The 14,546-nt window shown below is 34.7% G+C and overlaps 1 protein-coding gene across 1 annotated transcript in view; it reads left to right on the top strand.

Annotated features, from left to right (window-relative positions):
• Positions 1–14,107, top strand: part of KCNJ3 (potassium inwardly rectifying channel subfamily J member 3) — a 157,231-nt gene extending 143,124 nt beyond the window's left edge. Inside the window, exon 3 of the mRNA XM_047872695.1 lies at positions 13,521–14,107. Coding sequence (XP_047728651.1) covers positions 13,521–14,107 — 587 coding nt within the window. The remainder of the gene's footprint in view (positions 1–13,520) is intronic.
• The last annotated feature ends 439 nt before the right edge of the window (positions 14,108–14,546 follow it).

Below are 14,546 nucleotides of genomic sequence, written 5' to 3'. Positions count from 1 at the left end.
AGTTGGGTACTTCTCTGTCCATATCTGAGATTAAATCATATATATATATATATATATATATATATAAACACATATATGATTAAATATATATTTAATCATATGATTAATATAATATATATAATATAATATAATATAATATATAATATGTATTTATTTTTTTTTTTAATTTTTTTTTCAACGTTTATTTATTTTTGGGACAGAGAGAGACAGAGCATGAACGGGGGAGGGGCAGAGAGAGAGGGAGACACAGAATCGGAAACAGGCTCCAGGCTCTGAGCCATCAGCCCAGAGCCCGACGCGGGGCTCGAACTCACGGACTGCAAGATCGTGACCTGGCTGAAGTCGGACGCTCAACCGACTGCGCCACCCAGGCGCCCCTATAATATGTATTTAATCATAACACAGTTCATGTATTTTTCAGGTCAATCACTGAAGTTATTACCTTGTTAATTTCTGAAATGTTTATTAGGCAGAGAATGCAACTGCATAATTAAGATTATTTCTTAATTCTTTTTATTTGTTGTGAAAAAGTGGTATGTCTGAGAATAAACATCACTAATCCAAAGTCTATTAAAATTGTTATTAAAAATGATAGGAATGCAGTTTCTGATTATGAATACCATGAAAACTGATACCTGTGGGTATGTATGGCCACAAATGAAAGTGTCTTCTTTACCAATTATTAACTCTATCTCATGATTCCTATGTGGGCATCTGGCCAGAGAGCTTGATTTTCAGTATTCCAAGTGGATTAACTTGCCTTTTCTTCTTTCTCTCTTTCTTTCTTGTTTAGATCTTGGCCATAGTGTTTGTAATATCAATAAGCCTTTGAATATTAGACATTACCATATATTTTTTTCTTAGCATTATTTATATGATGTAAATAATTCTGTTTATAAATGAGATATACATGTATATGTATGTATATGTATGTATGTATATGTATGCATATATATATATGTGTACGTATACATATACATATATATATATATGATAAAATCTCCCCCAAAGATCACCAGGTCAAATAAGAATTTTGTCTGTATACCCTGACTCTATCTTAACAGATTGCTTATAGACAGATCGTTTTTCACTTTAACACCTGGGAGAAAGTCTAAGCTGTCTTGGGAGTTGAGCTATATTTTAAGATAAACTTTAGAGAGTTCAGTTATCATTTCCTTTTTGAAAATGTCAATCTTTAGGAAGTTTCTGTTTACATCTTTTACCCTATTTGCCTCAGGATTTTTATATTGTAGCTTTTTTTTTAAAGCGGTTTTCTTTTTTTTAATTAAAGCAAATTAAAATACTGTCTAAAGGTGAGAAACCACGTGGTCTAGGGAAACTTTTTTAAATTCCAGTATAATTAATGTACACTGTTATGTTAGTTTCAGGTATACATTACCATGATTCAGGAATTATATACATTGCTCTGTGCTCATCCAATAGATGTACTCTTGATCCCCTTCATTTTTTTTAGCCATCCCCCGTCCATCTCCCCTCTGATAACCACCAGTTTGTTCTCTGTATATAAGAGTCTGGGTTTTGTTTGTCTTCTTTTTTCTTTGTTCATTTGTTTTGTTTTTTAAATTCTACAGGAGTGAAATCATATGGTATTTGTCTTTATCTGACTGGCTTATTTCACTTAGGATTGTACCCTGTAGATCCACCCACACTATTGCAGATGGCAAGATTTCATTATTTTTTATGACTGAGTAATATTCCATTTGATAATACATATGCCACTTTTTTATTCATCCATCTATCAATGGGCACTTGTGTTGCTTCCATACTTTGGCTATTGTAAATAATGCTGCAATAAACATAGGAGTGCGTATTTCTTTCCAAATTATTATTATTTTTTTCGTATTCTCTGGGTAAATACCCAGTAGTGCAATTACTGGATTATATGGTAATTCTATTTTTAATTTTTTGAAGAACCTCCTTACTGTTTTCTATAGTGGCTCTACCAGTTTGCAACCATGCACTAGGGTTCCTTTATGTCTACATCCTTGCCAACACTTGTTGTTTCTGGTGGTTTTGATTTTAGCTGTTCTGACATGTATGAGGTAGTACTACTCATATAATAAAAATTATACTTTTAATTTGCATTTCCTTGATTATTAGTGATGTTGATAGGGAAACGTTAGTACTTTCACGGTTAAACACCTGTTTTGTCATGTCAGAAATTTAAATTATTTATTAAGACTTGTATGTTCATGCCCAAACCAATCATTCATTTTTCTCTTAAAATACATGAGCTAAAATATCATATATTTGTAATGATTACTGTGAAGTGGCATTTTCACATCTAGAATGGAAAACAATAATAATTTCCATAAAATTATAGATATTTTATTTTTCATTTAGGTTCTATAAATAACTTAAGAACAAAAATTGGAAGGGAAATTCTCTGACTTTTCACTGCAAAGCATGGAACCATAATAACTGCTGAATTGCAAATGTTTATCCAGGCTCTGTTCTAAGCCTGCAGGCAAACAAAAAGAATTTGAATTTCTGCCAAAGAAGATGTTAAAAAATAGCTATAGTTTGATATTGAAAAAGAAGTAATAGCCTATACAAAAAGTGAGCCTCATGACTCAGGGAGAAAACAAGTTTTAGATTGTCAGGTATAAATGGATAAGGCTGCATTTTATACAGTGATCAGTTATAGTTGCATGAGGGATAGAAATTTCACCAAAAGCTTAGATTTAACTAGAGGTCAAATACTCAAGTATATCAAAATACCAGTTAATTTAATGTGGCTTAATGGTTAAATGCAAATAAAATATAACCTCTCTAGAAAATGTATCTAGACCTACATCTATTAGTGTATATTTTCACAAAAGCATAAGGAAAAACCTAACTGGATAACCAGATCATTGAATTTGATTTATGAGCAAGTGTATCTTCTTTGTGCAATACCCATTCATACCTTGGTTTGTGAGCATAATTCGTTCCAGAAACATGGTTGTAATCCAAAGCACTTGTATATCAAAGCAAATTTTGGAACCATTGGCTCAGTTGTGATGTGACATTTGTGTCAGGTACTGCTCATATTGTAAGACATTGCTCGCTTATCAAGTTAAAATTAGAAATGTTTGCTTGTCTTTCTTATGGAACACCCGCAGAACAAAGTTACTCGCCATCCAAGATTTTGCTGTATTTTATATGGTGATTATATATAATTTATTTTTATATTCTCTCCTGTCCCACCTTACCAACCAAAGTAAAAAGGTCTTAGTGTAATTATATCCCTTGCATTTTTGCTGGCGACCCCTTCTAGTAGATCGGGCAATCTAGTAGATTACTGACCAGTGTGGGAATGCTGTATCATAAAAAAATTGACTTCCTAGAGCACCTGAATGGCTCAGCCGGTTAAGTGTCTGACTCTTGATCTCGGCTCAGGTCATGATCTCATGATTCATGGGATGGAGCCCCACATTGGCTCTGTGCTGACAGCACAGAGCCTGCTTGGGATCCTCTCTCTCTGCCCCTCCCCAGTTTGTGCTCTCTCTCTCTCCCTCAGAATAAATAAAATTTTAAAAACAAAAAAAAAGTTGTCTTCTCCAGCACTGACATTTTTGACCTTCCTATTCTTCTTGTTCCTCCACTCCTCCTACTACCTCTCCCAAAGAATGCCTTGAGCATCTAATATCTGGCACAGTGTTGGATACTAGAGATGCCAAAGTGGATAAGAGCTCCCTTAAGAAGCTTATTCTAATCGGGGTGTCTGAGTAGGTCAGTCGGTTGAGCATCCAACTTCAGCTCAAGTCATGATCAAGTTCACGGGTTTGAGCTTTGTGTCAGATTCTGTGCTGACAGCTCAGAGCCTGGAGTGTGCTTTGGATTCTGTGACTCCCTCTCTCTCGCTGCCCCTCCCCCACTCATGATCTCTCTCTCTCTCTCTCTCTCTCTCTCTCTCTCTCTCAAAAATAAATGAAGAACATTAAACATTTTTTTTAATTAAAAAAGAAGCTGATTCTAATCTAATCCATATCTGTAACTTCATTAATGGACAAAAAGGAACTGTGTCTTAAATTCAGGTGCAACTGGTTGTGTCTTTGCATCTGCTCTTTACTCACCGCAGAATTTGTCTTTCTTACATGGTAGACAGGGACTGTGTAGCAAACTACTACTCATTTTTCAAGACTAGGTTTAAACACAGAGGTCGAGTGAGTTTATCCTTCATTCCATTGCCATAACACCTTATAATTCAGCATCTTGAAGAGTACCTGGCAGAAAGGAAATGTTTGATCAATTAATAAATGTTAAGTATTATTACTGGTTGAAGTTGATTATGTATGTCATTGAGATATTTATAGTACCTGGTGGTTGAGAAACGTGGGTGTATGTGCCTGTGCACGTGCGCTTGTGTGTATATTTCAAAGACAATACATTAAAAGAGAAAAATTAGGAAAGATTTCATACATTGAGTGGCATTTAATTCAAGCCTTGAATATGAGGAATTATGTGAAGAGGTAGAGAGATGAAAGAGGATGTTTCAAGCAGTTGAAACAGCCATGGACCAAGTAATATGCATGGAAAACAGTAATTATTAATGAGAAAGTCATCCATCCAAAAAAATTGGAGCAGAATAGCATAGAGGTTAAAAAGGCTGACTGTGGAATTGGAGGGCTTGACATTGTGTTTCCACTACAACCATATCGTGTCATGTGACATTGGACAAGCTACTTCCCCTCCCGATACCTCAGTATTGTTATCTGTCATATGAGAAAAAGAATAGTATGGTGAAGAGAATTATAATACTCAGAAAACACTTGGGATACAGCATATATTGTCTACTATGTGTTGTAGTTATTGTTGAGAGTTTTTAAAGAGTTAAAACTAAAATGGACATTGAGGGCTAGCTTTTGAAGGAACTAGGAAGACATGCTGGTAAGTTTGGGGTTTATTCTTTATTTTTCTTTAAATTGTATTTATTTATTTTGTTTACATATCACATAATTTAAAAGCTACTAGGCCTTGCCTCCTAATACTATCACGTTAAAGGTGAGAATTTCAGCCTATATTTTAAGATGACACAAACATTCAGCCCATAACACCATATAAAGTGGTTATGAATGCCATTTTAAAGCAAAATTCTAGGAATATCTTTTAAAAACAGGAAATAATCTAAACATTTAATTGTTGTAAGTCATGTGCAACATTTTTAAAAAGCTGATCTGTTTGTTGCTTCAGACAATATTTTAAAAAGCTTTCTTGCCTATGATTAGAGATAATGTTCTTCAAAATAATTAAATTCCAGCATTATCTGAAAAATATTCTGTTTAAGCAAGAAAATATTACATTTTCCCTTTGAAAAACATCTTTTATGATGTCAGTCTTATGGAGTATTTTCCAACAATAATTTGGTTCCATTTTATTTAGGTCTTGAAGGTGTTTTAGAAGCTAAAATCGTATTTTAACAAGAGAAAACTATAGAATGGATAGGTTTGGTTCTGATCCTATAATTGTCAGTGCAAAGAAACATGTTTTAATAGGTACCATAAAGAGAAAGAGATGCTGTAAGAATGGAACATTTCCTCTGTTAGGTTAAGGGAATGATAATCAGTTGAAAGCTTACTGGTCAAATTCTGTAATGCTTCTGTGTGAAGTGATAGTGGAAAGCAGAAGGTAGTCCCTTGTCAACACAGCAGAGAAGTTACTTGTATTTCTACAGGAGAAGTATTTACTACTATAAAGTTAGGCATATTTGTGCAGAGTAGACCACATTGACAGACACAGACTTGACTCCATTTACATTGTGTGTACTAATAGGCCTTTCTTCTTATTGCAGATAAGTATAGACAACATGGTCTACAACAAATTAATAGAAACTAACAAGGCAAAAATTATTTCATTTGCTTTGAGTTGATTCTGAGAAATGGGTGATCACTAAAGAATTGAAATATATGTAAAGTGACGTTTTAACTAATTAAAATTCCAATAATGATGATTGATAATAGCTAATGATTATTACCAGGTAATGTGGGAGACCCATTAAATTGATTATATCGTATTCAATTATAATAACCTAATAAATTATATATCTTTATCCCTTATAACTATCCATATTTTATAGCAATTAAAGTTTAGATAATTTCAATAATATGCCTAAGATCTTACTAATCCTGTATGGTTAAAACACAGCAACCTCAAGTTCAAAGCCCGTGTTCTTTGGCTATTAATATTACCCCAATCCTCTTAAATATGTTTTTAACAGTATGACCATGAATTATCTGTCATAGTTTCTATGTGTCATTGACCCTTTACACCTGCACTTGCATTCCTGTTTGCAAATCTACCCATCTTTGTTGTTGGTTAAAAATCTATCTTCCTTTCTTTTGTTCTTCTGGAAAGTAAGAAACCTAAACTATTGAATTCGAAACTACTAAATTTCTTATTGACACTTTATTTTCTAATAAATGTACTTGGGTTTTTCTTCTTGTTTTTGTCTTTTAATCTTCTTAGGGTTTTTTGACCTAGCTCAAGCGATAATAGCAAAGTGATGTCTGAGAACACATTGTAAGGCCAAGTGCTTGTAAATAATACAGGATAATATTGGGTTGAATGCATGCCAGAAACTTCTACTCTTCTCTAAAGTGTCTGAGCAGAATATGTTGAGCTTTAAAGGGATTCCATCTATTTGAAAACTGCAGTTTCTGGAAGCAATTTATATATTCTTAATAGCTTTGCAACCTATATCCCAGAGGAGCTTGATGCCATAACCTTAGTGTTATTGACCAGTGGTGGACAGAGTGTCTTTGTTTTATAAACAAGATAAAAAAAAAACAAATAACAAAACCCTAACATCATATACTGCCTCAGAAAGTTTAGAGTGTAAACTTGGGTTCAGCTCAGTACAACACAACAGAGAACAGGCAGAGAATGACAAGTATGCCTTATAGTTATTGTATCTTGGAGGATGGGTGAAATTTGGGGAGTACTTAAGGGAAGCAACAGCTACAGACTATTCAGTAATATTCAGAGCAATAATATAGGGCAGTCTAGGAAATTACTTGTGATACAGCACATGCTATACATGCTAAGTTGTAAAAACCACTGCCAATTTGGGGGAAGAAAAACCAAAAATGACAAATTTAATGAATAAAAACAATGTATCATTTGGCTAAAATTTTCAGTTGTGGATGTATGTATATAAATGAAACTTGTAGAGTAGTCAGATGTCCTGTATTTAGGGACTCTTCTAGAAGAAAATGAGCAATATTTATTGTACATGCAACTTATATATACATTACATAATTTCATTTAATCCTCTCAGTTTATCCTATGTAAAATCAAGAGAGTGGGCCTTAATTTACAGATGACGAGACTTAGGAGTAAAGAGATTTAATGGTTGTTTTCAAGTTCGCACATTAATTAGTAATGGATCAGGGATTCAAGTACATCATCAGAGCTGAGAAGAGTCAAGATAGCATGTACAATGTGCTTAGAGAGATGGTTGGCACACATAAGTTCTTATAGCAATCTTACTATTATTACCTATTATTATTACATAGCTTAATTAAAGGAGATTTTTCTCCAATTTTCCCTTTTGTATAGTACACACATAAAAGATAGCCACTATTATAAGAGAATTCTCTCTCTGTGTCTCTCAGCAGATCCCATATTAAGGTTTAGATAAAGCCTCTGCTGTGCACAAGTTATTGATTATTTGATATTTTCTGTGTCACAACATCCAGACATTCCCCTTGGCCTGGTTATATTGTGTTTAACCATCTCACACACACCTTATATAGGGGACCATTTCTAACCAGCAGAAACAACAAAGAATCGCTGAGTTAGAGGTATTCTGAAAGTTTAATTAAGGACTTATCAAATAGCAACTCCCTTGCCCATTTTCACTTTAAAAAGCTCTCAGACTTGTTATTTGAATAAGTGTTCAATTCACTTAAAGAGGAACTTAAAGGTAGAATCAGGAAGGGGACAAGTCAAAAGTAAAAAGGTTAGACTGCATTGCCTCAATCATTTTAGATCAACACAGTGCTGGAATAAATTAAAAAGCAATCTATAGCTTTTCCATCTAAGAATTAGTGCAGGAAATAAATCCCCTTTTCACAAAATGTTTTGCATCTAAGGATCAAAAGTCCCAGCTATTTCCAGTAGCAGCATCTGTTGCTTTACCAGTTTCCACAGAGATGAGCTCGTGTTGATTTTCATCACATTTGTTCAAGCTTGGAATCTGGTTAAAATACGCAAACTGTCGCAAAGCCAGTTAAGAGTTGCAATCATATAGTACCCTGTGAATAATGCCATTCACCTGCATTTATTTTGATTCAAACAGCATTTCCAATTATGAATCTAAGCATGGGTTATTTTTAAATGACTTAAAAAAATGACTTAGAGTAAGAAACATAAGATAAAGTATTCTACAAGGAAGAATACTATGATACACACATGTTCTTAGGAAACATATTATCTTTACTTTAAATCTTTTCAGCTGAAATCTGTGTTTGGCTTTTTCAACACCATTTTGGGTTAACGTGTAAAAAGAAGTCTGTCAGTTGCGTGTTACCTTAGAACATTGTCTAAACTGCAGATTGACCATCGTAGACATTTTTCTGTTTTCCACCTTCTAATACTTTAATATCATTATTCATATGTTGACTGGATATTAATATTGTAAGTTTAAACCAGATTAAAAAACTGATGTTAGATACAAAAATACTGATTGAAAGAGATACATGCACCTTGATGTTTATAGCAGCACTATCAACAATAGCCAAATTATGGAAAGAGCCCAAATGTTCATCAATTGAGGAATGGATAAAGAAGATGTGCTATATATATACAATGGGATATTACTCAGCCATCAAAAAGAATGAAATCGTTCCATTTGCAATGATGTGTGGATGGAACCCGAGTATATTGTGCTAAGTGAAATAAGTCAGTCGGAGAAAGACACCATATGATTTCACTCATATCTGAAACTTAAGAAACGAAACCAATAAACATGAGAAAAAGAGACAGGCAAATCCAAAAACAGACTCTTCACTGTAGAGAAAAAACCGAGAGTTACTGGAGGGGACATGGGTGGGGATAGGTTAAATGGGTGATAGACATTAAGGAGGGCATCTGCGTTGAGCACTGGGTGTTGTATGTAAGTGATGAATCACAAAATTCTACTGAATCCAATATTACACTCTATGTTCACTAACTAGAATTTAAATAAAAAAAAAATTAAAAAACTGTAATGCTGTTAAATTGGAAATGTATGCATCTGTGTACCTACATCTAATGAAACTGTAAAAGAAGGAGGAGAGGAACAAACATGAGTCAAATGCAAATGTCCTTGGCATAATCACCAAAGTATTGTCATGGTTTTAGTCACCTTGCTGCAGCCCTTTTTAATAATCCACCCCAAGCTTCTACACTCAGTCTCCTAAGCTATTGGAGATACACGGATGGAAACTAAGAAACTCTAATATTTGGAAATATGAGCAGTGTATCTTTTTCTAGATTTTAGAACATTTTGAATGTTTAATGGATCATTTTTCCAAAAAGAGAATTGCTATCTGATATCTAGCTATTTGTAAATTTAATTTCCCATACTGCTGATGTGGGGCAAACTAGTGATATGTCAAAACTCCCCACTTACATTAATGCATTAACACTAATTTTCAGGAAGAACAGGAAATGGAAATGATTATTACTACAGAGCAGTAAACCCAACAGTCATTATTAAGCTTTGCCTTAAATAGCAAGCGCTGTTCTGTGCACTTGTCCAAAGCTCTCAATAGCTTTATGAGATGATGCTTCTTCTCTGCTTTGTAGAAGGGAGAACTGAATCTCAGAGAGTTTCAGGTATTTTTCACATGCTACTTAGTGGCATGAGGTAAATGATATCCAAGTAACATTGAATTGACAGCCAAATTCATAATTCATATCCAACAACAATGAGTTCAGTCTGAAAAGAAATTAGTTTAATTTCACATGGTAGAAATAAATCTCCCCACTCTACTTTTCTGTCAAAATCCTCCACTGGCATTTGAGTAACAATGCTTATAGGTATCTTTATGTGAACAGATGCTTGAAATACCTGTTTACATTGTAGATGTCACTGTACCTTCAGCACCTTATTACTATTCAATATCCTGTTTCCCCAAAGTGAAAATTCCATAAGATTTTATTTCTTCCATCCTTCCCCACCATTTTTTTTTTTTACTTTTTTTCATTGAGTGCTGATAACTACCCAGGAAACAGCTCAGGATAAGTAAGCATTGCAGATCAGCAATGTGGTATATTATAAAGATAAATAATGGGACAGAATGTTGATTTTTTGTTTCATTTCCTTTCCTTTCCCAATGTAAAAAATGTCACTAAAATGGAATGAACTAAGATGGTGATAGTAACTGGATTTTGTTTCAGTGTTTGCTCTTTTGTTGTTACAAGTAACTGAACAAAGTTTATGTCTGCATTTACTTCAACTCTTAATATATACATCCATTTGTAATGACCAGAGGACAAACCTACAAACCTATGTTACACTGAGTTATATTTACTCTATGCCCTTACTTCAGATAATTCTACCCACCATCAATTTTCAGTGGCATAATTTTTAAAAGTTAAAATGGGGCTGTGAAGGAAGTACTGTCACTTAACAGTAAATATATATTTATGATTTTTTTCTTTTATTTTCTTTTGAGAGAGAGAGAGCACATGAGCAGGGAAAAGGGGCAGAGGGTGAGAGAGAATCTTAAGCTCCACACTCAGCATGGATCCTGACATGGGGCTCAATCCCATGACCCTGGGATCATGATCTGAGCCAAAATTAAGAGTCAGATGCTCAACTGACTGAGCCACCAAGATCCCTCTGATTTTTTTTCTTAAATTTATATTAATATCCTGGGCTGGAAAAATACATAAATTATGAGAGTGACTGCTTTGGGAGAGAAACTTAAAGGTACTTTTTTAAAACAAATACAGGGTACTTATTTATTTTATTTTTCATATCTTAATGGATAGGAACATGGATAGTTGTTGTGTATTATAATTTTTCATGATCTTTAAACTATTCAAAATAAAGTCAAGTAAATATATCAGTAAATACATTTTTTAATCTTTTCTGAATGATCATCTGTAAGTTTTTTTCATGAAATACAGGCTAGAAATTGAAGATACAGAATGCTACTGTGTGTATGTCTATAGTACTTACAAATTACTCTTTAAACTAATTTTGTTATCTCCATGTATAAATGTTTCTGAGGGCTATTCCTGATAAAATGTTGATTATGAAGACTGGTGTTTGGCCAGTATGATTTTCACCATGACAGTTAATTTGATAGATTGTTTAGAATCGGTTTCCTAACTAAAATATTAGTGACACGATGGCAGAGTAAAAAAAACAGTATCAACCCCCCCCCCCCCCCCCCCAGAAATTAGAATAATACTGTGCTTTCTCTATAGCTTCCTAGATCTGTGCCCAAGGAAGGTCAAGATCTATTTCTCTGAGTGCTATATTTCTTATCTTTAAAATGGACATAAGAGGGGCGCCTGGGTGGCGCAGTCGGTTAAGCGTCCGACTTCAGCCAGGTCACGATCTCGCGATCCGGGAGTTCGAGCCCCACGTCAGGCTCTGGGCTGATGGCTAAGAGCCTGGAGCCTGTTTCTGATTCTGTGTCTCCCTCTCTCTCTGCCCCTCCCCTGTTCATGCTCTGTCTCTCTCTGTCCCAAAAATAAATAAACGTTGAAAAAAAAATAAAAAAAAAAAAAAATAAAAAAAAAATAAAATGGACATAAGAATATCTTCTTTTTAAAAAAATGTTTATTTTGGGGAGAGAGAGAGAGAGAGAGAGAGCATGGCCTGAGCAGGAGAGGAGCAGAGGTTGGGGGGGTGGGGTGGACAGAGGATCTAGAGCGGGCTTTGTGCTGACAGCAGTGAGCCTGATGCGGGGCTTGAACTCATGAACCATGAGATCATGACCTGAGCCGAAGTCAGATGCTTAACCAACTGAGCCACCCCAGTGCCACAAGAATATTTCTTATTAGGATGATCTTAAAGATTAGAAATAATAAACAGAGTGCACCTAACACAGTGCCTGAGATATGATAGGTATTTATTTTCTGCATTTGTTTCTTTAAGAAGTATCTGGAAAAGGATGGTATATAAGTGTAACAGCTGCTTCTTTGGTGATACATAGCTGACAATAGTTATAAGGCAAGATTTTGTAAAGATTCCAGGAAGAAATTATCTTCAATATGGCTTTTCAATTATGTACTTATCCTTTTTCTCAGTATTGTATGTATGATCGCTAATCAAGGGAAAAGACAGAATATCCCTTTATCCAAATTACTCCAGGCTTAACCCCAATAGAAATTATTTATAAAGTGACAGAGAGAGAAGAGAAATGTAAGCAGAAAGGCTGTCATTATTTGTTTAAATTATTCTTAATTATTACAGAAATGCATTTTTAAAATTTTACACTTTACTAGCCTCAAATAGAAGTCTGATAGTAAAGGTGAAAGAAGGTTGTGAATTTTGCAAGTTACAAAAAGTTCTGTCTTCTGACTGAAATAAGACTGAAGTTTGATAACATGTTTTAAATGTATTCATGTACTTCTCAGTCTTCACACTTCTAATGAATATCTGAGGTTGACTGATTTAATAGTGACCCGCTCTGAATATCTGATTTACGAAGACAACACAGTTGAGTAAATAAGAGTGGCATGATATAAATGATATCCAAGTTAACATAATATGTAAATAGCAACATTTTATACCTGATATCCTGCATCTGGTTTTAGAGATTCCTATAGCAGGAATAAAATTTGAAACATCACATTGACACAGATTACTGATGTTAGCATGTAGATTTCTAAGACTTGAGCAAAAGTTTATGCTGGCCTGAAAGATCCAGAAGAATAGGACCACCATGATGACTTTTTATTACCCAAGATAAAAATATTTTCAACTTTTATTAACTTGGCAAGTACTTGGGATAGTTCTCTTTGCTCTCATTTATTAAGACATTATATGACACCTTTTACATTTTTGTACATGTTACTTTATTTACCGTGCTCACAACAGTACTGTGATGCAAGGATTTCGTCCTTTACAGAAGAGGGAAGTGATACTCAATGAAGTATCTTAAGAAGTTTACACAGTGGTAAAGTTTGGATGCAAAGTTGGGTTTGTTTCATATATCACATGGCTTCTTGAGCGATAGAAATGATTTTGTGGTTTCTCCCCTTCTATCAATATGTATGTTCACATATTGATGCCATTATTACTTTTGGTTCATGGATAAAAAGCAATGAATTGTGCCTTGATATGTTGCCCCTCAAACATGTAAAGTAAAAGTGCCCTGTGGTTTTCACTGGAAGAAAGTGTATGTATCAAAGCTATTAACGTATTGAAACTTCTCACGTGTTCCATTAGTCGGTTTATTTAGATAAGAGTTCAAACGTAAATAGGAAAGCAAAATGAATCCCTTCGGTCAAACTGGCGTTGCATGTCCGCGCACTGTGCAGAACTTATCACAGGTTTTCTTTGTGCCCCATAGGGATGACTTGTCAAGCTCGAACATCTTACACTGAAGATGAAGTTCTTTGGGGCCATCGTTTTTTTCCCGTGATTTCCTTAGAAGAAGGGTTCTTTAAAGTTGATTACTCCCAGTTTCACGCAACATTTGAAGTCCCCACGCCACCTTATAGCGTGAAAGAACAGGAGGAAATGCTGCTTATGTCGTCCCCTTTGATAGCACCAGCCATTACTAACAGCAAAGAAAGACACAATTCTGTGGAATGCTTAGATGGACTCGACGACATGACTACAAAGCTTCCGTCTAAGCTGCAGAAAATTACTGGAAGAGAAGACTTTCCCAAAAAACTCTTGAGGATGAGTTCTACAACTTCAGAAAAAGCCTACAGCTTGGGAGATTTGCCCATGAAACTTCAACGAATAAGTTCAGTTCCTGGCAACTCAGAAGAAAAACTGGTATCTAAAACCACCAAGATGTTGTCTGATCCCATGAGCCAGTCAGTGGCTGATTTGCCACCAAAGCTTCAAAAAATGGCGGGAGGAGCAGCCAGGATGGAAGGGAATCTCCCAGCCAAATTAAGAAAAATGAACTCTGATCGATTCACATAACAAAACACCCCCGTAGGCATTATTTATTGTTTGATTTAGTAATAGTCCAATATTTGGCTGATGAGGTAATCCTCGAAGGAATCTGAAAGGTACATTTTTCCCCAGTCATATATGCATATTTGAGAACCCTTTCTTCCCAAGTATTGCCACTGTGCAGAAAGCAAAAGTTGTGTAAAGGGAGGACACCGTAAGAAAGTTCTTATTAACGGGCATGTATTATCACATCAAGCATGCAATAATGTGCAAATTTTGCATTTAGTTTTATGGCATGATTTATATATGGTATATTTATATTGTATATTCTGGAAAAATATATATATATTTAAAGAGGTGGTACTCTTCACGACATTTCTAACATATGTATTAAACCAAACATGAGTGGATAGCTTTCAGGGCGATAAAACTATATATATGTGTGTGTGTATATATATTATATATA

The sequence above is a fragment of the Prionailurus viverrinus genome, chromosome C1, assembly GCF_022837055.1.
Source record: "Prionailurus viverrinus isolate Anna chromosome C1, UM_Priviv_1.0, whole genome shotgun sequence".
Taxonomy (NCBI): Eukaryota; Metazoa; Chordata; class Mammalia; order Carnivora; family Felidae; genus Prionailurus; species Prionailurus viverrinus.
Note: the sequence above shows the minus strand (reverse complement) of the source record. Positions and strands in the feature narration are given on the sequence as shown.